Genomic DNA, 21,005 nt, shown 5'->3' on the forward strand with positions numbered 1-21,005 from the left:
GGGGAGAACAAGAGAGAGGGAGAGGGTGAATGAGATGTAGTAAATCAGACTAGGTCAAGGAACAGCTATCAAAAATTCTTACAGTTGTATCAAGAGGAATTAATCAATCGGGCTTAATCACTTGTTTATATGTCGCTGACTGAAGTGAGATCTTTTCATTCAGAGCTTCAATACTGTCAGGATAAGTAACAACAACAGAAATTAATAAGACACATTATGATGAACTCTGCAGTATGCTACTTGATTGTATTTCTTGCTCTGCAATTAAGGCAAAACTGCAGAGATTGCTTACGCTGATTATAAACCAAAGGCTTGTTCACATGCATGAGTAAATCCATTTTCAATCATAATGTATGTCTATTACTTAGAGTACAACAGGACAACATTTATCTAGATTTTGATCTGATTGGCATAATGTTAGAGAAAGCTACTTTGACCGTAATCGGGAGTAGATTTTAAGATTTACCGTACATGAAAACATAGTGTTTGCTAGGTTTGTCTAACCTTTTACATGAACTAACTTCAAAAGCTCTACTGCAAATACTACATAATGTAAGCAGCATTGTTCATTATGAACAAGCACAACAGGAAAAAGTTAAAAAAGATTGGGCAAAACGTCATCGTTTACTGTTATATCTACGATATAGATAAGCCTCTAGTTAAGAAGGAAACTAAATAGCAGAAATGAATGTTAAGTGACCTCAGCATTCGAGCCTGTCATGTTTCCTTCATTATGCTTTACTGAGCACTGCTAAATCCCAGACTGAAATTATATCACATCGCATCGAGAAGCTTTTCGCATTTGCAAAAACAGGCTTGGTGCAATGGGGACAAAACTGCCAAGAGAACAGTTTAAATTTTTATCCACCAATCTGGTTCAATGCTGTGCCGGCTGAAAGCACTTTAAGATATTCCTAGTGCTATGCATGAGCCTCCAGCAGGACAGGGAAGGTAAAGATAGCGAGGGACCTGGCGAATGGGAGGGAAAGAGATGAACGAGAGAGAAGGGGAAATGAGGGGGCCAGGCACTTAATATATTCAACCTTCTAGGAAAATGTGTCCTAGAAAAATGTGTGACAACCAGAAATTGTGATGAGACGAGAAGCCTGTGAGCCATTTAGCATGCTGATGAATGGAAAGTGAATGAGATTGTAAGAGCAAACAATAGTTTTAAGGGGGACAGGAGGGTAAAATACCCCAACTTAGCTTCTGATTACAGCGAAACCCACAAACATGGGTGATCCGCCCTAAACCCAGCCTAAGGCCCCGTTAGGTTAACCTTGTGTGACAGAGGAGAGTGGGACAATGTGAAACGCTACACTCAACCCCCCATCACAACACACCCTGAGTCAGACACTTACCCTGGACAGCTTGTTGGGTGAATCTTTGCCTCCTTCTCTCTGCTTCAGGGGGTTCAGGATCTTAGTGGAGGGGATGTGCCATTTGGCCTCTGCGGACGAGGAAGAACAAAGAAGGTGAGTGCAGAGAAATACAAAGAACCAAGAAAGACCATCAAAACAGAACTAGATAGGTAAAGGAGCTGCTGGTGGAGCTTGCAAGACCGCACAGTGCTAACTGGTCAAGCCTCACTGCAAGCCTCTCCAAACCCAGACAAAAAAGGAGGCCAGCATTTGTTAGTACTCAGCTTGTTTTATATAGCAACAGTGAGGTTCCAAGGCTTTTGAAGAAGATTGAAATAATGACCATTTTTCCACAACTGTAAAATGCATTCTGTTTCACATTTTCTGCTCCCTGACTAAGCCAAAAGCATTCAGATAAAGTTATATTTTAATGCAACATGTGTTGAGGTTTTCTCCCTTGATGGTGACTGATGAGGAAGCACAAACCTTACATCCACATGTGTTTATCAGAATGACAGGGCAGCAGACTCACCTGCAGACCTGGTCCTCTCCAGAGTGGGCTCTCTCTCCCTGTGGCCTTCCCCGTCGCCCCTCTGGATGTCTACCGAACACTCATGGAGGATCGGGGAAGGACATCTGGAGATATAAGCAGCAGTGAAGCATCTGTGTATTTAATGTTTCTATCTGTGCAATGAGTTCCGTGATCAGGGAGGTGAAAGACTTCAATAGATTTCTGACAGTTGCACAGCCATGAAAGTAAAATCGTTTAAGCTTTTAAAAAAACGAAGGCGCTGTCAGACACCGCCTCCTTTGAATACATCTAAGCCAGGCACGCTTTTGCTCTTGATGTCTAGATTAAACTGCTTCCAAAAGATGAACTCCACCCTCAGTATCTCTTGTGCTCTTTAACACAGACTCCACTGAACCTCTAACAGGAGATCAATTGGCTAATGAACGTGTCTGCTGCTCTGTCAGGCTGCAGTGATCATTAAGGGTTCAGTTGGTGCGTTTTTGAGGTTCTGTGACAGACAGACCTGGCAGCGCTGCAGAGCTAAGTCTCTTGTCATGGTCTATGAGCACTTACAGACACACATCGCTCCTTGATGGATCCAGCTCATGTCCAGACCTAACAGACCTTACACGTTGGTAGTCAGCGGACCCTTTTGCCCAGTGAGCTGAGGCAATTACATGATTGAAAATAGGAAAAAGAAACAAGTTTAAAGTAGAACTAAAATGGTAGACAGTGTCTCTTGTCTTCAGCAATTTTAAGGTCTACGGGACAAAAACATTAAACTGGAATGTTATGATGGCCAAAGAATAGCTCCATTCCGAGTTGAGGTGGTTACTATAATCAGTGTTGACGGAACATACTAAGCTTGTTCCAGCTTTTTCCTCCACGGTGCCTTTTTTGTGATTTTTCTACCAAAACTGAGCTTTCAATAGCATTCTTGGAAATTACAGTGCAGTTCGCTAAAGTGGCACTTCAGTGGCGGTAGGAGATACAGAGAGATGAGTACGGACCGAGTATAATCATGTTCTATTATACTTAAGCGCTGATCCTTTTTAAATCTTCTGAGCAGTAGAAAAAAAGAGCGACATTCAAAGTGACATCAAAAAGAATCCAGTACTTGGCTGAGGTTTTAGAGAACTATTTAACACGATTTACGAAGTGCTTGAGGTAGTCTTAGTGTTCTTATGACTAAAAGCATGGAAGCCACCAAAACTTTAGGATGACTCAAAGGAAAGAATAACACTTCAGTAAAATATAAAAGTGAAACACAGCATGTTCAACATCATCCTTTGACATCTTCCCCCTCTGCAAAGATCCACTGCCATTACATGAAGGCAGAGATAATTGGTTGTTTTGTTAGATTGCTTTCTGAAGAAAATGGATGATGATTTGGTCATTTCATCTGGGGAACAATTGCTGCTTCTTTCACCGAAGCTGCATTTATTTAGTAGAAAACGTGGATTGAATACTGTGAATCCGTACCCATCATATCCGGGCTGCTGGGACCAGGTGCCGCTGCCACAGGGTCCTGGATCGCTGGACGACGACTGGTTACTGGGGGAGCTACGGTAGTGCTGGTCTCCCTTGTTACATGACGTGATCTGGGGATTTTCCATATCTTGCATTGTCCTGCAGAAACACCCAAGGCAACAAAACAGTCAACAAGGGTTGAATGTGAACCAATTCTGATAATCCCATTTATACAGATTATGAGTGCTGGAGTGATAAATTTGTTTCTCTCTAGAGGCAAAAACTTTTCGTCCCGGCTGAGCGTTTTGACATTTTAATATTGGCTGTTACCGCGGAAGCTCTTACATACGAGCACCGTGGATAATCTCGAGAAAAACGTGAGAGGCGACAGTGAAGGAGAAGGTGTCTTGTTTTCCAAAGACAAACAGAAAAAGGAGATTAGTTCTGGTAATAACACGCCTGAGCGAGTAAACCAGATGGCGTGGCCCGCTGTGGAGTGGCGAGTGAGAAATATTTTTGAATGTGAAAGGGCACGGGAAATTTCTGCCGCGAAACCCAAGCTTGACTCTGCTCCGAAACTATTTTCTTACAGGCGAGAGCTTGGTTCCATGACAACACCCTGAGGAAGCACCTAATGAAGCTTACTGGGTTTACCTCAATTGACCACTATTCTACCCTCAATTTGTAACCGTTAGCACCGACCTGGCTCCTGTTGTTTACCTTGGGCCAGGCCGGGAAAAGCTTGTGGACTATGATCTTTAGTGAAAAATAAACATTGGCTGCTGCCTCGAGGCTTTCCTTTTAACTCGCACACTAAAGTTGGTAACTTGACCGGGCGGAAATAAGACAGTAATAACAAGGCAAGATGGCTTTCACATTAAGTCTCCATCGATAGCTCCCCATACTAACCATTCATCTCTGCTTCTGTTACATATTGCAAGTCTGGGATTACTAGGGGCCATTGTGCAGTTTTTAAACCCAAATACCCACTTAGAAGAATAAGGCAATGTTCCTAGATTGTAGCCATTTTATTCATGTAGAGACAAAACAATGTATCAACTATAATTCAAGGGTAGAAGGTTGAAAACTCCCATGATTAGCCATTTTCTGCTTTGTCATCAGGCTTCTATTGTCCTGACCGCCATGGGAAATTCACCAAACTATCAGTAACTCAATCGCAGCAGACATCAACGAGCACTTGGGCCAGATCGCTACATTTCCTCCCCGGTTAAAGTGTTAAGTCTCCTCAGTCGGTTCCAAGCACTTAATGTGGAACAGCAGCAGCTGCTTTTTGTTCTGTTTCGCCCCCCCCTTTGACACAGTGTAAAAGTCAGGGGGATATTGAACTTAATTTTTCTCTCTGTGCAATAACATCTGAGGCTACAAAGATAGGCTGTCGGCCTAGGCTCACTGCATATTAGGTGTCATATTTTAAGGTGCCAAGTCTGGAGTCAGCTATATGTGGAAGGGGGGTCGGCACTGTTTTACCCAAGATATCAGATTGGCATGTGTCCTATAGAGTTTACAGATGTTCAGTTTCTTTCCACAACAAAAATGAAAATAAGCTAAGACCTTAAGAGAAAAATGACAAGAATAAATGTGATATAATTTCTAGACAACAAGGCATCATATTCCCCTGCTCTCTTTTCCTTCCTCTCCAGTCTATGACTCCTTCATTCCACTCTTGACCCATCCTCTCCTCTACTCCCACTTCCTTTGGGGAGCTACACACTGCAGTCCAGAGAAGAGCTCTCCCTTTTGTTTCTGCTGTAATTGGATGAGATGAGCCGAGCCGTGTCAGTGTCCTCGTCACCTCCTCCTCGGCAGGGTGCAGGAAGGGGGAGGAGACGGGGAGTTGGAGGGACATGCAGATAGCAAGAAAGGAATGAGGGAGAATGGAGTGCTCCCACTGCCAGGGAGTCTGATTAGGGAGAGAAGGCAGCCATTATCCCAGTATAGTCAGCACAGGCAACACCAGGGGGGGTCGGTGTGACACACTGGAAAGGTTATCGCGACTGCAGGGGTTTCATTAGAATGAACAAATCATTGCTTTACATGGCTCAATGGAGATGTCCAAAAAAGACACAGTCTAGGACAGGAACAAAGTCTGAGTCTGGCCTCATCATCTAAAGGGAGATGAAAGAGAAGCTGAGCATTCATTGGATTAAAATGCTCCATTTATGTGTATGCAAATAACTGAATGGTGCAATAACCCTCAAAGAGTTACTGAAGCTTTTTACCTAAGGAGAAAGGCCAAGAGTTCAAAGATTTGATGCATCTTTTGAATGCTATGATGTCTGATCATTTCCATTTCCTTTGGTTTCTGGGTCATATTCTGAATTGACATTATTATTGTGTTCAGCTGTGTTTGAGTGCCTTCATTTTGGCATGATCAAAATATTTTGAACTGCAATCTTCTCTTTAATATTACAAGTGACATTACGAGGGCGACAATTACATTAAAAAACAGCTTTGATCCAATGGCAGTGTCGTAGTGAGAAAAGGCTAGAGTGAAATTATAAACGTGAAAAAGTGTATGCTGCTCTTCAGAATTATTCTGGCTGATTAGATATCTTCTGATGTCGAAGCTGCTGATACTACATACGTCTGCACTCAAGAAGAATCAGGTGTCATTCCATACCAGGAACAACAAAGCTGTTAAGGGTCAAAGAGATATCAATCAAGCATGATCTGTACACACCCACGCAGTACTGACAAGTGAGGTTGTTTGCATTACATTGTTCACTATTTCATTTTCAGTCCATCCATTCTTTATGCCTGCTCACCCAGACTGCCCCAGACTCCATGCCCCTGATGGAGCCCATAGCAGCACGGATAAAACATTGATTTCAGAAATCCCATTCACGTTAATTGTATATTTAATAACCAAGAAGCACTCCATCTGTTTACAGGCAGATAACAGAAGTGCTTCAGCACGGTTAGTGCTCTTGAATTGGTGGATCAATAAACAGTGAACAGAATATTTTTCTATCTAATATCCTTCTGATGCCACTTTGCTTCCTGCAAGTGTCTCAACAGAATGATTCATTATCTATATTGACAAAATTATAGGCCTCCTGAGTTGTTTTCTACTGTCAAGAACAACGTGATGTTTTATAATTTGAATGTGTGTCTCTGAATAGGCACAGAGGGGGTGAAGAGAAAGGGGAGAAGTAAGCAGGGGAGGGCAGAGAATCTGTAGCAGTGTGGTACCTGGTCCCATCTGGTAGCTTCCTGTCAAAGGAGGTACTCCGTGGGATGGCCGCCTGGTGCTGCTGAAGGATCTGCTGGCACTGCAAGCGCTCGGGACCCTGCGTGGGTGAGCCTCGAGATAAAGGTGCACCCGCCGCCGTGGGCACCCGATGCCAGGTAGTGTTTCTCCTGAAGGGTGTCTTGTACTCGCAGGGTGTTCCCTCACTGTCGACTTTGTACTCCACCATGGGAATGCGGTAGAGCTCAGAGCAGCCCCTAGGATGGAGGGAGGAAGAGAGCGGCTGATTAAACGCCAGCAACGAGAACCTGGATGAAAGAGAAGAGAACATCCTGGTTTAATTGGAGGCCGCCTTGAAGGTACTGCAGCATGATTTGGCACTGAAGGAATAAAACACGGCAGTTCTTACTGAAAAGCCAGGAAAATAACCACCACTGATCTTGACTGGAGAAGTAGAAATTAAGCACACAATTTCAAATATCATCTCAAAATTCAGAAAAGGTTATTGAATAGGTTTGAAATTAAGTCCCGGCTTATTATTATTATTTATTAAGTAACTTCAGCAGTTTACATACAATAATAACATTGCTGCTATAGTATTGTACATATATTGTATTGTTGTAGCAAGTACAACGTAGCTCTCCACACTGTAAAATACTGCTGACCCCAGGTATGTGGAGGGTGGGGTACGTGTGCAGGGGTGTCAGTGTTACCATGACTACACACACACACACACGTTGTCTGTGAAACATACTTCCAGAGACACTATAGTATTTTTTTGAAGAACACTCTTGAAGACAAATGGAGAGAGAGAAAGAGAGCGCAATCAGAAAACATCAAAACAAGTCAAAACACTTTCCATGTCTTAATAGAGTTGAAAATCTCATCGTGCTACTTAATCAAATATAAGCCTCCCATGAGGAGCTGCGCACAGGAGGCATCTCCTCTCTCCATCTCCATCCCATTACTGTTAACACCACTGAAGATCCCTGGGATGGACAGGGCTTGTGATGCCATTTCATGCAACATTAATCTTTGGGGCTGTAGAAAAGGGATTTGTGTGTGTGTGTGTGTGTGTGTGTGTGTGTGTGTGTGTGTGTGTGTGTGTGTGTGTGTGTGTGTGTGTGTGTGTGTGTGTGTGTGTGTGTGTGTGTGTGTGTGTGTGTGTGTGTGTGTGTGTGTGTGTGTGTGTGTGTGTGTGTGTGCCTGTGTGTGTGTGTGTGTGCCTGTGTGTGTTTGGAAGCAAAGGAAGGACAGGCTGGTGGGTCAGTGTTAAACAGCCTGGGTGTTCTGCTAGCTCTCCAAAAGCATCTCAAGCGTGACCCTAATGATTACACTGCCCTGCCCCCCCAGGTCCATTTTCCAAAATCCATTGGGGGCGGAAAGCCGTGTATACTTTGCTGTGGTCATACATGTACACACAGAGCAGCTTGAGGAGGGTGCGCTGGCTGATTGCAAAGGCTGTCATGGAGGGGGGCTCTAATCCCTCTCAGAGAGACCCTTTCATCAAACTGGGGCATGGGTGGCTGGGCTGTTTACAACTGGTCTACCACTAGAGCTGTGGGTGTTACAAGATCATACTAGAAGATCATCCTTCACTTCCTCCTCCTCCTTCGTCCAATCTGTCTCTTCCATCTGGTCTATGTCATAGATAAGATGGCCTCATTCATGGTGAGGGACTGTTGATGACATGTTCTGTAACCTCCACATCATTACGTTCATGTAAATAATTTATGCAAGTGGCTTGATGTATGGGATTGTAAGTGCAATGAGTGACATTACAGCATCATAAGATCCGAGACATCTGTCAGAGAAAACGGCGGGTTAAGCCATGATATCATTGTGCTGTTGCGTGAGAGAGGAGATGAGATCGGCACGGGTGATGGGACATCAACAGTTAAATCGTGACATCTTCGACAAAAGACGAGAGTGCTAATGAGAGTGTTAAACGCGCGTGTGTGCTCTTGTGCCAGGTTGCCACACCTCATTACTTTCCGACGGACTAAAACCTCGCTAACAGCTTGTCAACAGGAAAGGTCTCAGCTGTTGTGTCTTGCTGTGTTTTTGCACCGGAATGACCAAGAACTGACAACGTTAATTTCTCCAAAGATTGTTATATCCATAGCGCAGCACAAGCTTAGCTGGAGGTGGAAATACCCCGGGCCTCACCGTCAGCATGTGTGTTGTGTGGAATGTGCTTTTTGTTTGTAATGTATAGGGGGGGACTCGGCCTCCCTGTGTATAAATCATGGAGTACCAGCAGGAAATGGGTGTTTGGTCAACAGTTAAACCTGAGCTGGAGGCTGGTGGAAGGGAGGCAGGAGCCATCAGATCCATCCAGCCGGCCATAGGAAAGAGGAAGCCAGCCACTGGTGACAATTTAAATACCGTCTGCTTCCTCTTGATTCCACCAAGAACGACTGCCCCACTCGCTGAACTCAATCTTTTCTGTTTCTACCCTTTTTCTATTGTAAATCCATTTTTTTAATCAACAAAGTGGTTTAAACCGTATTTCAAACTCATTTTATTTCCTCATTCACACTGAAGTTGTAGTGCTTCTGTTATGTTTGTGTTCCAGAGGAAATAGCACAACCACAAAGAGATTCAGCATTTTTAAAGAGTGTTGTGTTTTCACAGCTCAACTATTCAAATGGAGATGAATAAACAGCTCAATCGTCAATTGGCTCCCAGTGAATTACTATTGATCAATGTGACAACAGGACCTTAGACCTCAGTCAGAGAGCTGTCACTTTAATGACAAGGTCAGTGCCTGAAGGACATGCTAATCCATTCCCACAGTCAGAGGCCAAGTCACAGCAGAAGAGCCAGAGAGGTTGTGACCTCCACCAGGCCCTTTACAGACCATTGTAAAGATGTTCATTAAGTGAGGTGTGCTGGAAAGTATCGTTTCAAAGATGCCTTGCCATCTGATCTCACCGAAAGAATGTGGGAAATTACGATGGGCCACTTGTGACGCTAAACCACAACCCCAAAAGTTTTGTGTTTTGGTTTTGCCGCGCTCCTTTTCACAAGGTGTCGACATGTGAAGTGAGAAATTTGGCCTCACTTCAGTCCAGATGATATCCATGGTGACAAGTCTGAAGACACCTCAAAGGAAAGGTCACAAGTGGCCATCTGAATGTCACAGGCAATTCTCATTATCAACTGAGGTCTGGTGCAGGTGGAAGCCGCTTAAACTCAGTTTAGCCATCACCCTGTGCGGGTATACAGTACATCTTTGATCCAAATCTATGGAGTGTGTCTCTGTTTGTATGTTTTATGATAAACATCCATTTTGTTGATATTGTAGTTATCCTTGTATTTACCCATACATCTCCGGTGACCACAGACCAAAATGTCTCAACACACAAACACTGCCACAATGTTCTTTACATTACATTCCATTTCAAACAGCTAATCCTTTTCTTCTTCCTTGCATTAGTTTGATCCAAGGCTAACATGTTGAACTTGTTTAAAAACTATTCAGAGTGATGATGGAAAACCCTTGGGTACGGTACTGGGCTAAAACCACATCCTGCCCCCAGTGTAAATAAATACACTCCAAGTTAAGGCTCATATTAGAGCCATATCTCCTTTAGCTTCAGACAGACGAGGGTAAACCCCTTTCAGGCATAAACAGCGTGAGGAGCTCTGCTGAGAAATTATATTATGTCTAATAACAAGAAAGCAAAGCAAAGTGAACCACAGGGGTCTAAATATGCCTTTTCCTCCAAAAACAATTTGAATATTTAGCTAACTGTATTAATCCTGCTGCTGATTCTGGAGAACTCAAAGAAACTCTAGTTGGCTAAATGATGTACAGTTTTCCAAACAGTGCAAATGTAAAGTGAAATGCATTTGTCATAGTCTGAACATGTGCTTATGAGAACATTTTCCCTGTCATGGTAGCAGTCAGGAGCCAGGGTACATTGTCTGGAGGTCATGAGACTCTTGTCCATTGTTGTTAGACGAACCCCCGTCTTTCTGGCCACAGGGGACTGACAGGGTCCTTTGGGCCCCTGTGGAATTCCTTTCCCTTGAGATAATAATGGAGAAACTGGAACACTTATTGTTGACTGCAACACTTAGCAACTCAAAGATGCAACAGCGAAAAGAGTTGAGGGCCCTCAAGATTCTTCATCTGACCCCTCACCCCTGGATTGGAGTCTTGGGAGAAAATTCACAGGGCTCTAGACTGAACTTTCACTCACATGAATACAATGAGAATCTGTTCAGCCTCCACTGTGTCAGTGAAAGTGGGAATTCTCCCAGTTGAACTCAATAGCATCAGCTTCCAATATGGCCTTCATCAGTAATGTCTACTAATCTGTCCAATGCATCCATTAGAAAATACCATATATGTATCAATCCCACTCCATTACGTGTAATGGACATTATATGAGCATTATTGACATAACAGGATGAGCTCACTCACATATTTGTGCGCAGTGAGATGTAGCACGTTGTAGGATTCCAACCAAGTCTTACAAGGACAGAAAACAGGCCAAAGCCATCAATCGTCCAATCCTCCGTCCAGTAACCACAGCTCCACCGTGCTGGATTCATGTTTATTGGCACAGAGTGAGTTTTGGAAGATGTTTTTTTTGTCTGCGTTCTGCTTCCATGGACTTTGATTATGATTGTATCATCATCTCTCAACAGAGATGGTGGTAAGAGGATTATAAGTTGTTGCTGCCAGAGAGGCTGCCGTGTTGGACTCACAGACGAGGCATGTTAGTCCACCATCTGGAGAAGCAAATATGTTAGTCCTCTGGTGCCAAACCAGAACCCAAAGTTGAAACACAGTTGCATGTGCCTAGTATGGAGACTTGGACACATGACGCACAAATGCACACACACCTGTTTAACAGCATATTCATTAATATACTATACTAATATACTGCCATGAATATTATTTCTACTTACAAGAATAAATGCATACGTTATATTTGTATTAACTGTTAAATGGGCATTGACATTGTTTATGATTTTCTAACAGCTACATAGTTTCAACTGTAAAATCAAAACAGACAGTAGAAGTATTGTTTCTGTATTGCTGCTGTATTATTATACTGCTGTGGTTACATGGCACTGAGTGGGAACAGCATTTATTGGTACACAAATCTGCCAGCCTGAAGCAAAACCAAAACAAAGATGTTGAACATCTGAGTGTGAAACAGAGAGGAAAATGTTTCACAGTATTGTTTGGCCCACAGAAAAAACAAGCAGATGTGCTTTTGGATCAAGAATTTGTCACAGACTTTCATCTCGACCCATCACAAAATGAGAGTGAGGGAGTCTCTCCATGGGTGAGCCACACTAAAAAGCCAAACAGTCCCATTGCTGGAAAGAAGTGAGGGAGGAAAGAAGGCTATCTGCAGATGTGAGCTGTCAGGCAGTGGCAAAAAGAGTTGTGCCATTAATCAAAATGCTCCACTCATTATGATTAGGTAGAAACGCTGACTGTCCATTTCTGCATGACTCTACAGCCCAGCTGGAGATTTTACTCATAACAATGCCACATCAATACAAAGAGTCTCCTCTCCAGAGAAATCACTAGAGATTTTTAAGAGAGCAACATCAAACCTTCTACAACAAAACTAAAGGCAAGCATTTTTCTAGGCTAATCATCCCAAATATGAGGGCAAATGTCAGGCTAATTTACTCCGGCTGCATGGGAGAATGAGGATAACAAACCAGAGCAAAAGTACAACAGAGTATTATATGGTTCTTATGCATTTGGTCAACCTGTAATGTCGTGATAGGCATTTTGAAAATAAGGCAGCAATGGTGTGAATTTACCTTCTGGGGGTGCCATCTTCATGAGGCTGGATGATGACCACCTTCACGGTGACAGATGTGCGCAGCAGATCGATCATCTGCTCATGGGTAAGTGTAGCGACAGCCACCTTACAGATCTCCACCAGTCTGCTGCCCTGCCTCAGTCCCGCTTTCCAGGCAAAGCCAAAGGGCTCGACGTCGGCCACGATGCCCTCAAAGTTGACATGGAAACCAAGCTGGCCCAGGCCATTGCGACGCAGAGTCATCTCCGACGTCTCACAACCTCTGGTGGCGATCTGCAAAAATCAAAATCACTTTGATCACCGAGGGCTGTAAAGATCATATTCATCTTTGTTTCAATGATCCAGGACCTTAAAAACAATCAAGTAGATGACACAATGATTTGCCTGAAAGGATTTGTAGACAGAAAAGGAGACAGGATGCATTGTTCCACAGGCAAAGCTCAACATAAGAAATAAAGTCATCTGACTATCCCTTAATAAGAGCTTTCCAAGTTGACACAATCCTTCTTCAATGTACAGTATGCAGGTTTGTATTATGTATACAAACTCAAAGTATTAGAAGAAGAACAGTGGAAATCCTGTTCAGGGACTGAGCCTGAAGTATGTGTTCGGCAAAATCAAAGAACCAAACATTAAGTTAATAAGAGGGTACATTACCGAGCAAACTGGTTCAGTCTAAGAGCTGTACAGTGACAGCTAGAAAGACGCATACGCTGCACACCTGCCTCTGTGGACAATCTAACAATAGCAGCTAACTTATTGCACAATGTAAGTGCTGCACAGGGATTTGAGCCTGAATTCGGCCAGCGAGATACTGACTGGGCCATAGAGCCGAGGCTATTATCAGAGTCTAGGGAGGGCTTTTAAACACAACATACATAGCTGACAGCTGCTGAGCGCGCTTTTGTTCATAACCAGTATCAACAATTCATATCATCATATAGCAGACTGCAAGAAAAGAAACTGCCCTCACTCGCTTACAGAGCTGTGGATGCAAAGTGATGGTCACTGCGGTCAGTATTTGTCTCTGGTGTGTTTGTAGGATAACATGGAATTCCAGTTACAATGAATTTCTGGAAATGTCTTGGCCCATATTCAACTTTCAATGTGAACAGAGCTAATGATATGCAAATGTATCTTGTGTTCACCTTGATGACATTTAAATGTTTATACAAAGGCCTCAACATGGTATCACACAAAGGTATTGGACAGTTTCTTGCTAGTCTGTCCTCCGTAACTTTTGGTTAAACTAACACTCTATCCTAAGAATGTTAATCAGCCATCAGATTAGTCCGGGTTCAGTTGTGCGTGTGACCGTTTCCTTTTACCTCAGAGTGGCAGCTGGCTTCAGGGACACATTAGCTGAGACTATGGCCTGTCAACACTCCACCAGATTCTCACACTGCCAGAAATCATACCCCGCTGTGAAGGGAGAGCCAAGACAAGCGTGATGGACTATCGTGTATTTATCACAGTCAAACCCAGCCATGATCTCAAGGTGAAAGCTGGAGTTGTTAGTGAACTAATGTGGAAAAAGGGAATGAGGTTATCCAGTTCGTGAAATTGGTCTGGCTTCTGGTCTGGAGTGTAAGTAGTCATATCAGTAGAGGTCAGTTAGATAGAAGGGGATGAGAGAGCCAGAACTGCCATCGACCAATTTTGTCCCATTTCAATATAATGATAAATGCTTCTGTTGTGTTAATGTGATCAAATGACTTTTGCGTCACAGCGCTCGTGTTTTGCAATGAACTGGTTTACATTAGGTGCTGCTAGGTCAAAAGCTAATATCGATATATAAAAGTTTGAGAGCACTTTGAGTAGACAGTCCTAACAGTAATTCTGCATGAAACATTAAGGGCAAGTTAAATTTCAAGTGCGAATCCAATAGCTCTCTGGGGGCAAAGCCTAGAAGTACCTGGCCTGTGTTAGACGAAGACGATGGCCTGAGAACTGGAGACCATGAATCAAACTGCCCTTTGTGGGTAATTCCTCAGTCCTAAATAATATCTTGACTTAATGCCTTCATCAAGGCTCTTTATTCAGTCCACCCAGAAAATGTATGTTCCTGGGTTCTCATCAGCATCACCCAAATACATAAAAGCTAAATCTAATAGGACACGCATTATCTCATAGGGGGGATTTGCCTGTGAAGGTATTTTGTTATCTAACAGGATGTATGTCTGCTGGTCAAACTGTTCCCAAATGTAGTCACAAAATCGGCTCAGAGGACTAGTAACATGAAACTACAACCCCAACACTGTCCTCAAGAAATGGCATCAGCCTCACATTTGTAGTTAAATAAAACGTAACCATTATAGGTTAATGGTTAGAAGTAGCTGTAACACTGGTGACCTTGTCTGCGGCGCCACTCTTCTCAGTTTCATAGCAGAGTTGTGATAAATCTAGGACAGCAACACCCAACGTGACAATGCACAATTAAATTTTGTGGGATAGTAGAAATATAAAAGCCTGAACCGATAAGACATATTGTGTAGGTCTCAAGCTATAAAGCAAAGTTGGCCACCGGCTTGTTTTTGTGCAAACTCTTAACTAGACAATTCATCCGGGAGGCAAGATGATTTGTTCAATTAGTTTAACGATGAGCATTAATCTGTAACATTGCGTAGGTGAAAGGGAGGAGGCCACAGACAAACACACACACACAAATATTCACAAATGAGTGCAGACGGCCTTCACTTCACAAAGGCACCAAAACAAAAAAGAGCATATATTACACCAGGCAGGATGACTCGTCCCATAAAAGCTGAACACACGGCCACCCAGTTCAGTGACACCCAGGGGAGTCGGAGGACATAATCACCAAGCTTTTAGCTGTACTCTCACACTGGGCCTCTCTGTGTTACACTGGGCAATCTGCTTGCTCCGTCTGCCCCGCATTACATCACAGGCAAGACAGCCTCTAAATCCTACCAGTGAAACACGAGTCTGCTCAAACCTCTGCGACGCTCCTGAAAACACACACACCTTTCGGATGAGGTATGCCTGGCCGGCTCATACTCGCATACCAAACTGGGCCTGCAGCTCCGAACTGTCTGTGTCACGCAAATAGCCACACACACCTACTAACACTTTAAGGTCGACACCTTCACTTTGAGCTTCTCCTGGAAAATCTGCCACACAAATCCTTAGGGTAAGTGGGTAGTAAATGTGACGAGGGGATTAGCATAACAAATGAGGAAGTGATGTCCTTTGGCTAATCACAAATGCTAATGTATCCTGCTATGTCCTTTCTCATGATTAGAGTAGCAGACATGAATGGCAACCGTGTCCTTTTGAAATACTGCCAGTGGGCCGACATGGTACATGTAGGCTCTTATGAGAGAAGTTGTCCTGCAGAAAAGGTTATACTCATGCCTGTATCTCATACTCATAAGCAAAATATTATTGTTTTTATTTTTATTTGCTTGGAAGGGTTTCATAGAAATTTTGAGTCATGTCAAGGTGGGTAAAAGAGGGGCTTAAAAGGCATCAGTATAAATCAAAGTGCAAGTCAGATTGTCTGACAGCATCTGAAAGCCCCTTTTCCACAGACATGCTGACCTCTATTGATCTGTGGAAGTTCTAGGGTTTTACATTCTTTCAAACTACATAATTTGTGCTGTATGTATATGCTTACAGCGCTATGCTACATCATGGATAACATCAAGAAGACAATCACTGCATCTGAGATTACACAAGGGCAGAGCTTTTTGCCCCAAAACAGGCATAAAATGTTTCTTTTCCAATCAACATTGCTCCTCTGAAGCCTACTGAGGTCTTAAGGCATAATTAAGCAGACATAAATACAGTCAGGCACCGCTCAGGTTTGGATTTCTGGATTCCATCTGAATGTTATTTAAAGGAAACAAATGGTTACCTGATTAGGGCTCCAGTAAACAAATCATGGAAACTAGAATAGGAAAAAACAAAAAGGAGCGGAAATGAGGCATCAGATGCCCGTGCCTAGGATACAGGAACCAGGTGTTTTGACCCATTTATTGAGACACAGAAGACCCACCTGACCTACTCCGGACAAAATATAACCAGGCGCAGGGAGAGATACAGATGGCCATGGCTGAACTACAGTATAGGAATGAGAAGACTTGGAATAAGTGGGTAACTCTCCAAAACAGTGAAGTAGTCTGAGGCCAAGTGTTCTCTATTCTTAGTCTATGAGACCTCAAAACATGTCTCCTCCCCTCTGCTTCAAAACTGGGTTGGAGCATGTTGTGCCATCCTGTTTTAAGTTACCTCCTACACCTGCAGCCAGACATTTGCCATTTCAAGAATGGACCAAATCACATTACCCCTAATCTGTCACTCGTTTAAATGAGGAAAGCAGAACAAAATGGTCTTGATTTTGATGAAAATGCTGAGGGGTTATTCTCATCAAAGGCATGAAAGCATTGGCGACCTGAGCCCTTGATTATACACCTCTGCCCGTTTTAGATGAAGTGCCAAAGAAAGCTTTCGGCAGGTTATAAACCCATTCACGTCCCCTGACAACCAGCTGGCCACGGGCTCCTCAAAAAAAGAGGAAGTCGGGGAAAAAAAGTGTTTTGGGTCGATGCTGTGAAGCTGTGCGCTTACAATGATATGAGGAAAGGCAATGAAAGAAAGAGAAGGGAAGAATGAAATAACGGAAGCCCAGCATAAAGTTGCACAAAAGGTTGTCAGGATACAGGAGGTTAAACAACCAATCAACTCAGCTGACAAAATTATGAAAAGAAAATAACAGTGTGTGATTAGAGGTGAGGTTTGCTCTCTCACCACGGAGACCAGGATCAAATGTTGAAACGTCTCTGCAATTAAATGTCAAGCAGCCATTGTCCTCCATTTTCTGTGATACACAGTCGTCATCAAAGCATGACTGGCACTACAACACCATTTCATGCTTCATGGTATTCTACTGTTGCTATATGAGCTACACAAGCATGTCACTTATATGGTGCTTTGGTGGAATACACTGTTTGATGAGCTATCTTACTAATTATCCTATTATCTGATGTCCATTTTGTACACCTGTTTCTCCTGAGCAAGGTCAGGGCTGCAGCCTATCCTAGCAATCGTTTGGTAAGAGAGGTTACAACCATGACAGGTGTCCAGAATACACAGAAACTCTTGCAGCAAGGCAGCAGATTAGAGAGATTAAACACAAAATATGGCTAAATAACATGGACATAGAAGTTTGATATATGTCAAACGAAGACAAAAACCTTAATGAGCCACAGCTGATGCACAATTTAACATTAAAGAGAGAATTATAGATGTCACTCTACAAGTCTTACCTCTAATCTTTGCACCATCTCCCTGATGTCTTCTCCACAGTTGTCATGTGCAGATAGCATGACACACTCCCCACGCTCATAGAAGATCTTAATGCTCATAATCCCTGAGGTCCAACCAATGACATCTCGACAAGAGCAGTTAAAGACCACATTTTTTGATTCCTCCTCGATGAGCACAATGAACTCATTGGATATACCAAGCAAGCAGTCCACATCCATCAACTGACCAAAGTCCCGAGCGCGAGCACTCCAGGTGATGGCACCAACACTAAACACATGTGCGTCCTTTCTGGGTTTGACCTTCTCCTTCTTCTTGGCTCCCAGGGTGATGAAGCTGAATTTGACAGCGGAGTCAATCGTTGCTGTACTAACAAAGTTCTCTGCCAGGTCCTTCAGGTACTCCTGTCTCGTACGAGTCGCCATGGCTCGGAACTTCTCCGACTTGTGTGCTGCATTTTCTCCATTGATGACCTTGGCGAGCAGGAAGTCCCTGAAAACTGCAGACTTGGGGAAAGTCACAGCCTTAGGAATAGGAGGTCCGAACGGAGGCACATCTTTGGATCTGGACACAGCCACGCTGGAAAACAACAAGACAGCACACAATGTGGATCTATGGTATTGACAGTAAAGAGAAAGTGAACTGTGTGCCAGAGAGTTGCTTTGTATAATAAGCAGCCATTTGTTAAAATTATATGGCTTTCAGGGGAATTATTCAAGATTAAAAACTGAGTGGAGCTCAGACTAATTCTGCTCCGTTCAATAAATGCTGTTATTAACCAGAGACATCTTTACTTCAGAAAACATTTGAGGAGAGAGTCGTAAGTCATAATTCAAAGTGTCTCTGAAGATAATAACTGGATCATCACTGAACAGATCAAAAGAGCCTTGTGACTCCCACTCATTACTACGAGGCTCTGGCACATCCACGAGAGAGCACTCAGCAGGCTATTATTATTTCTTCAAATTAAGCTTCATTATAAAGTTTGCATAGAGCCATTTGGCATGAAGACTTTGACGCAAAAGACGTTGACGCAAAAGACATCCAAAGCTAAATATTCTCCCAAATTGTCTTCATCACAATTCACTTCTCATCCTGTGATGAAGAGTTCTAACATTTGCAGGCTTGAGTCAATGCCTTTAACTGCAGATTCATTGTTTTTAATGTATCCTTTTTTGTCTAAGAGAAACACTTGCCGTGGTGGTGGGGGCTTGATGTTTGATTTACCTGTAGCAGACGTTATCAGTGCAGGGGTTGTGGACTTTGACGATGACAAACACATGTTGGAAATGAGAGCGGATGTGTTTCGGGGTGAAGGGAAGTGCCCCAGGCTCCTGGAATACTATGGTGACGATATCGTTGCCAATGTGCCTCTTCCTTAATAACTATGAAACAAGGGATAAGACACAATTAAATAAGAACATAAGGGCGAATAAGGAAAGAAAACTTTTTGTCAAACCATGAAATATCAAATTCAATCATCTCCTCCGTGTTTTAAATGTGCAGCTGCACCCTTTTTGCAGCTGATGCACTTCCCAGGACCAAAATGTTACTTGCATCGTGTTCAGTCAAAACAATCCTAGTGCAGCAAATTTCTCCGTTTGAAAGCATCCGAGGGGGAACAAGTCAGGGAAATGAAATGCAAGCCTCTCTCTAAAGAAGTGTCACTGTTATCAGTAGCATCAGTTCCAGCTCAAGACAAACACCAAACAATTTAAAGAGCCGTTAAGGCAGTTTGATGGTATCAGCAGTGATCCTGATATCCCTTGCCAGATGTCCAAAATAGGGATGAAGGGATTTTGCCTGATGGGGATATACAGTATTTGCCAAACAGAGTTAGGAGTGTGTGTGTATTGTTGAATGGTGCTGATAACCTCATTCACTTATTGCTATGAAGAGTGCAACAAATCGGATTAGAGGGTGCAGTGGTGAATTGGAAGGGATGGAGGAATGACTTGGATTCAGATCTGCTTGGGCCTGCTCGAAGATTACCATCAGGGATTTAATGACAATCCCTCCCAATTAAACACAACTGGAGAAGCAGAAAGGAAAAGGAGTGAAAAGGTCCTAAATCCTGCCATTCACAAGTTTTTAGATTAAAACTCTTCTGTCATTGGAGAGTTTGGCCGATTCCTTCAGTACGTTAGCTGTTAGAACCTCTACAGGATTGTGTCAGCACCTTTTTATAAGAACTACTATGCCGGTAGGGAAAAGAATAAAATGGTAAAAGTCTGTTATCACGGCATTATCCGGCCATTGCTTGCCACTCTGCCACAAAACCACTTAATCCCACTTGTTAGCGCAGACAGGCCATCTACCACATCAGGTTTGGTCCCTGGGGAAAGATTGATTAAAATCCCCCTATGGGGCTCTGTTACCGTGGCAATGCTCGTGCTTTCAGATGTTAGGTTATTACCATGGCAAAATGAGCCACATGGGGAGAGATTGGCAGGGACTGAGATTGAAGGTATTTTAAAAAAAGAGCCGCCATTAGAATGTTGGATTGCCACAGAGTAAAACAGTGGTGATGGAAGTAATAGAGGGAGTTTACTGACCTGCTGTCTATTGTTGGGTGTGTAGGGCAGCATGGTGGACACGTGAAACATCAGCTCATAGTCTTTGTAGGTGGTGTAGAGAGAGTGGGTGCCTGTGGAGTCCGCTGTAACACAGAAAATGGTGATCAAGGTCTCTGATCTCTTGAAAAGCAGGTGCTGTTCTAGATGAGGTTATGGTGGTATCGCATATTGACCAAGATCAAGAAACTACTGGATATTAGAGGCCAATTACACTATGAATATGTTTACAGAAGACAAGAAGGATAGCAACATCTACGGCTGAAAACAAAAATTAAAGATGACAATAACAGCACATTATTTCCAAATTTCACTGTATAAAGGATCAGGACTGGGCAGGCTTGTGTTTCATGTATGTGGGGTTTGGTGCGCGTCTTACTCTTGTTATCCAGCTGAGCTCTGTACTTGGTGAAGCCTTTGAGGCGCACCCTCTGTCCGAGCAGGTCCAGGAACTCCTCCAGAGCCGGTCCTGCACTCTCGTTGTTATACATCTCTTCCTCTGTGCTCTGACCCGCCTTGCAGTACAGCACTCCCACTTTGTGCTGGAAGCTTAGCTGTAACCAAGAACATATACAAACACTCAGCGAGTATTCTTTCCTGCGGCTGATATTCATCACACACACTCAGATATACATTAGACCCTCAAAGCAGGTGAGTGCCTACTTTCCATCTTGTCACAGCTAATATGAAGCCTCTTTAACTCTTCTACTTCCAAAGCTGAAGTCCTCGTCTGTAAGGCACAGTTATGAACTCTCGGCAGAGCATAAATCAACCAAAGCTAATAGTTGC

At 43.2% G+C, this 21,005-nt stretch overlaps 1 protein-coding gene across 4 annotated transcripts in view; it reads right to left on the reverse strand.

Moving 5' to 3' along the window:
• LOC143010220 (signal-induced proliferation-associated 1-like protein 2) overlaps positions 1-21,005 on the reverse strand; it is an 82,431-nt gene that overhangs the window by 17,714 nt on the left and 43,712 nt on the right. For 3 of the 4 annotated variants that reach the window (XM_076162445.1, XM_076162459.1, XM_076162437.1), the window contains exons 5-13: positions 20,596-20,770; positions 20,199-20,302; positions 18,871-19,028; positions 17,646-18,222; positions 12,356-12,630; positions 6,556-6,861; positions 3,355-3,501; positions 1,894-1,997; positions 1,362-1,450 (exon numbers count right to left, since the gene is read on the reverse strand). In XM_076162445.1, the coding sequence (XP_076018560.1) occupies positions 1,362-1,450; positions 1,894-1,997; positions 3,355-3,501; positions 6,556-6,861; positions 12,356-12,630; positions 17,646-18,222; positions 18,871-19,028; positions 20,199-20,302; positions 20,596-20,770 (1,935 nt within the window). The remainder of the gene's footprint in view (positions 1-1,361; positions 1,451-1,893; positions 1,998-3,354; positions 3,502-6,555; positions 6,862-12,355; positions 12,631-17,645; positions 18,223-18,870; positions 19,029-20,198; positions 20,303-20,595; positions 20,771-21,005) is intronic. The other variant, XM_076162452.1, reaches the window with a different exon arrangement.

This window comes from Genypterus blacodes, unplaced genomic scaffold (genome assembly GCF_046128005.1).
Source record: "Genypterus blacodes isolate CSIRO-AG114 ecotype Tasmania unplaced genomic scaffold, CSIRO-AGI_Gbla_v1 ptg000012l_1, whole genome shotgun sequence".
NCBI lineage: Eukaryota > Metazoa > Chordata > Actinopteri > Ophidiiformes > Ophidiidae > Genypterus > Genypterus blacodes.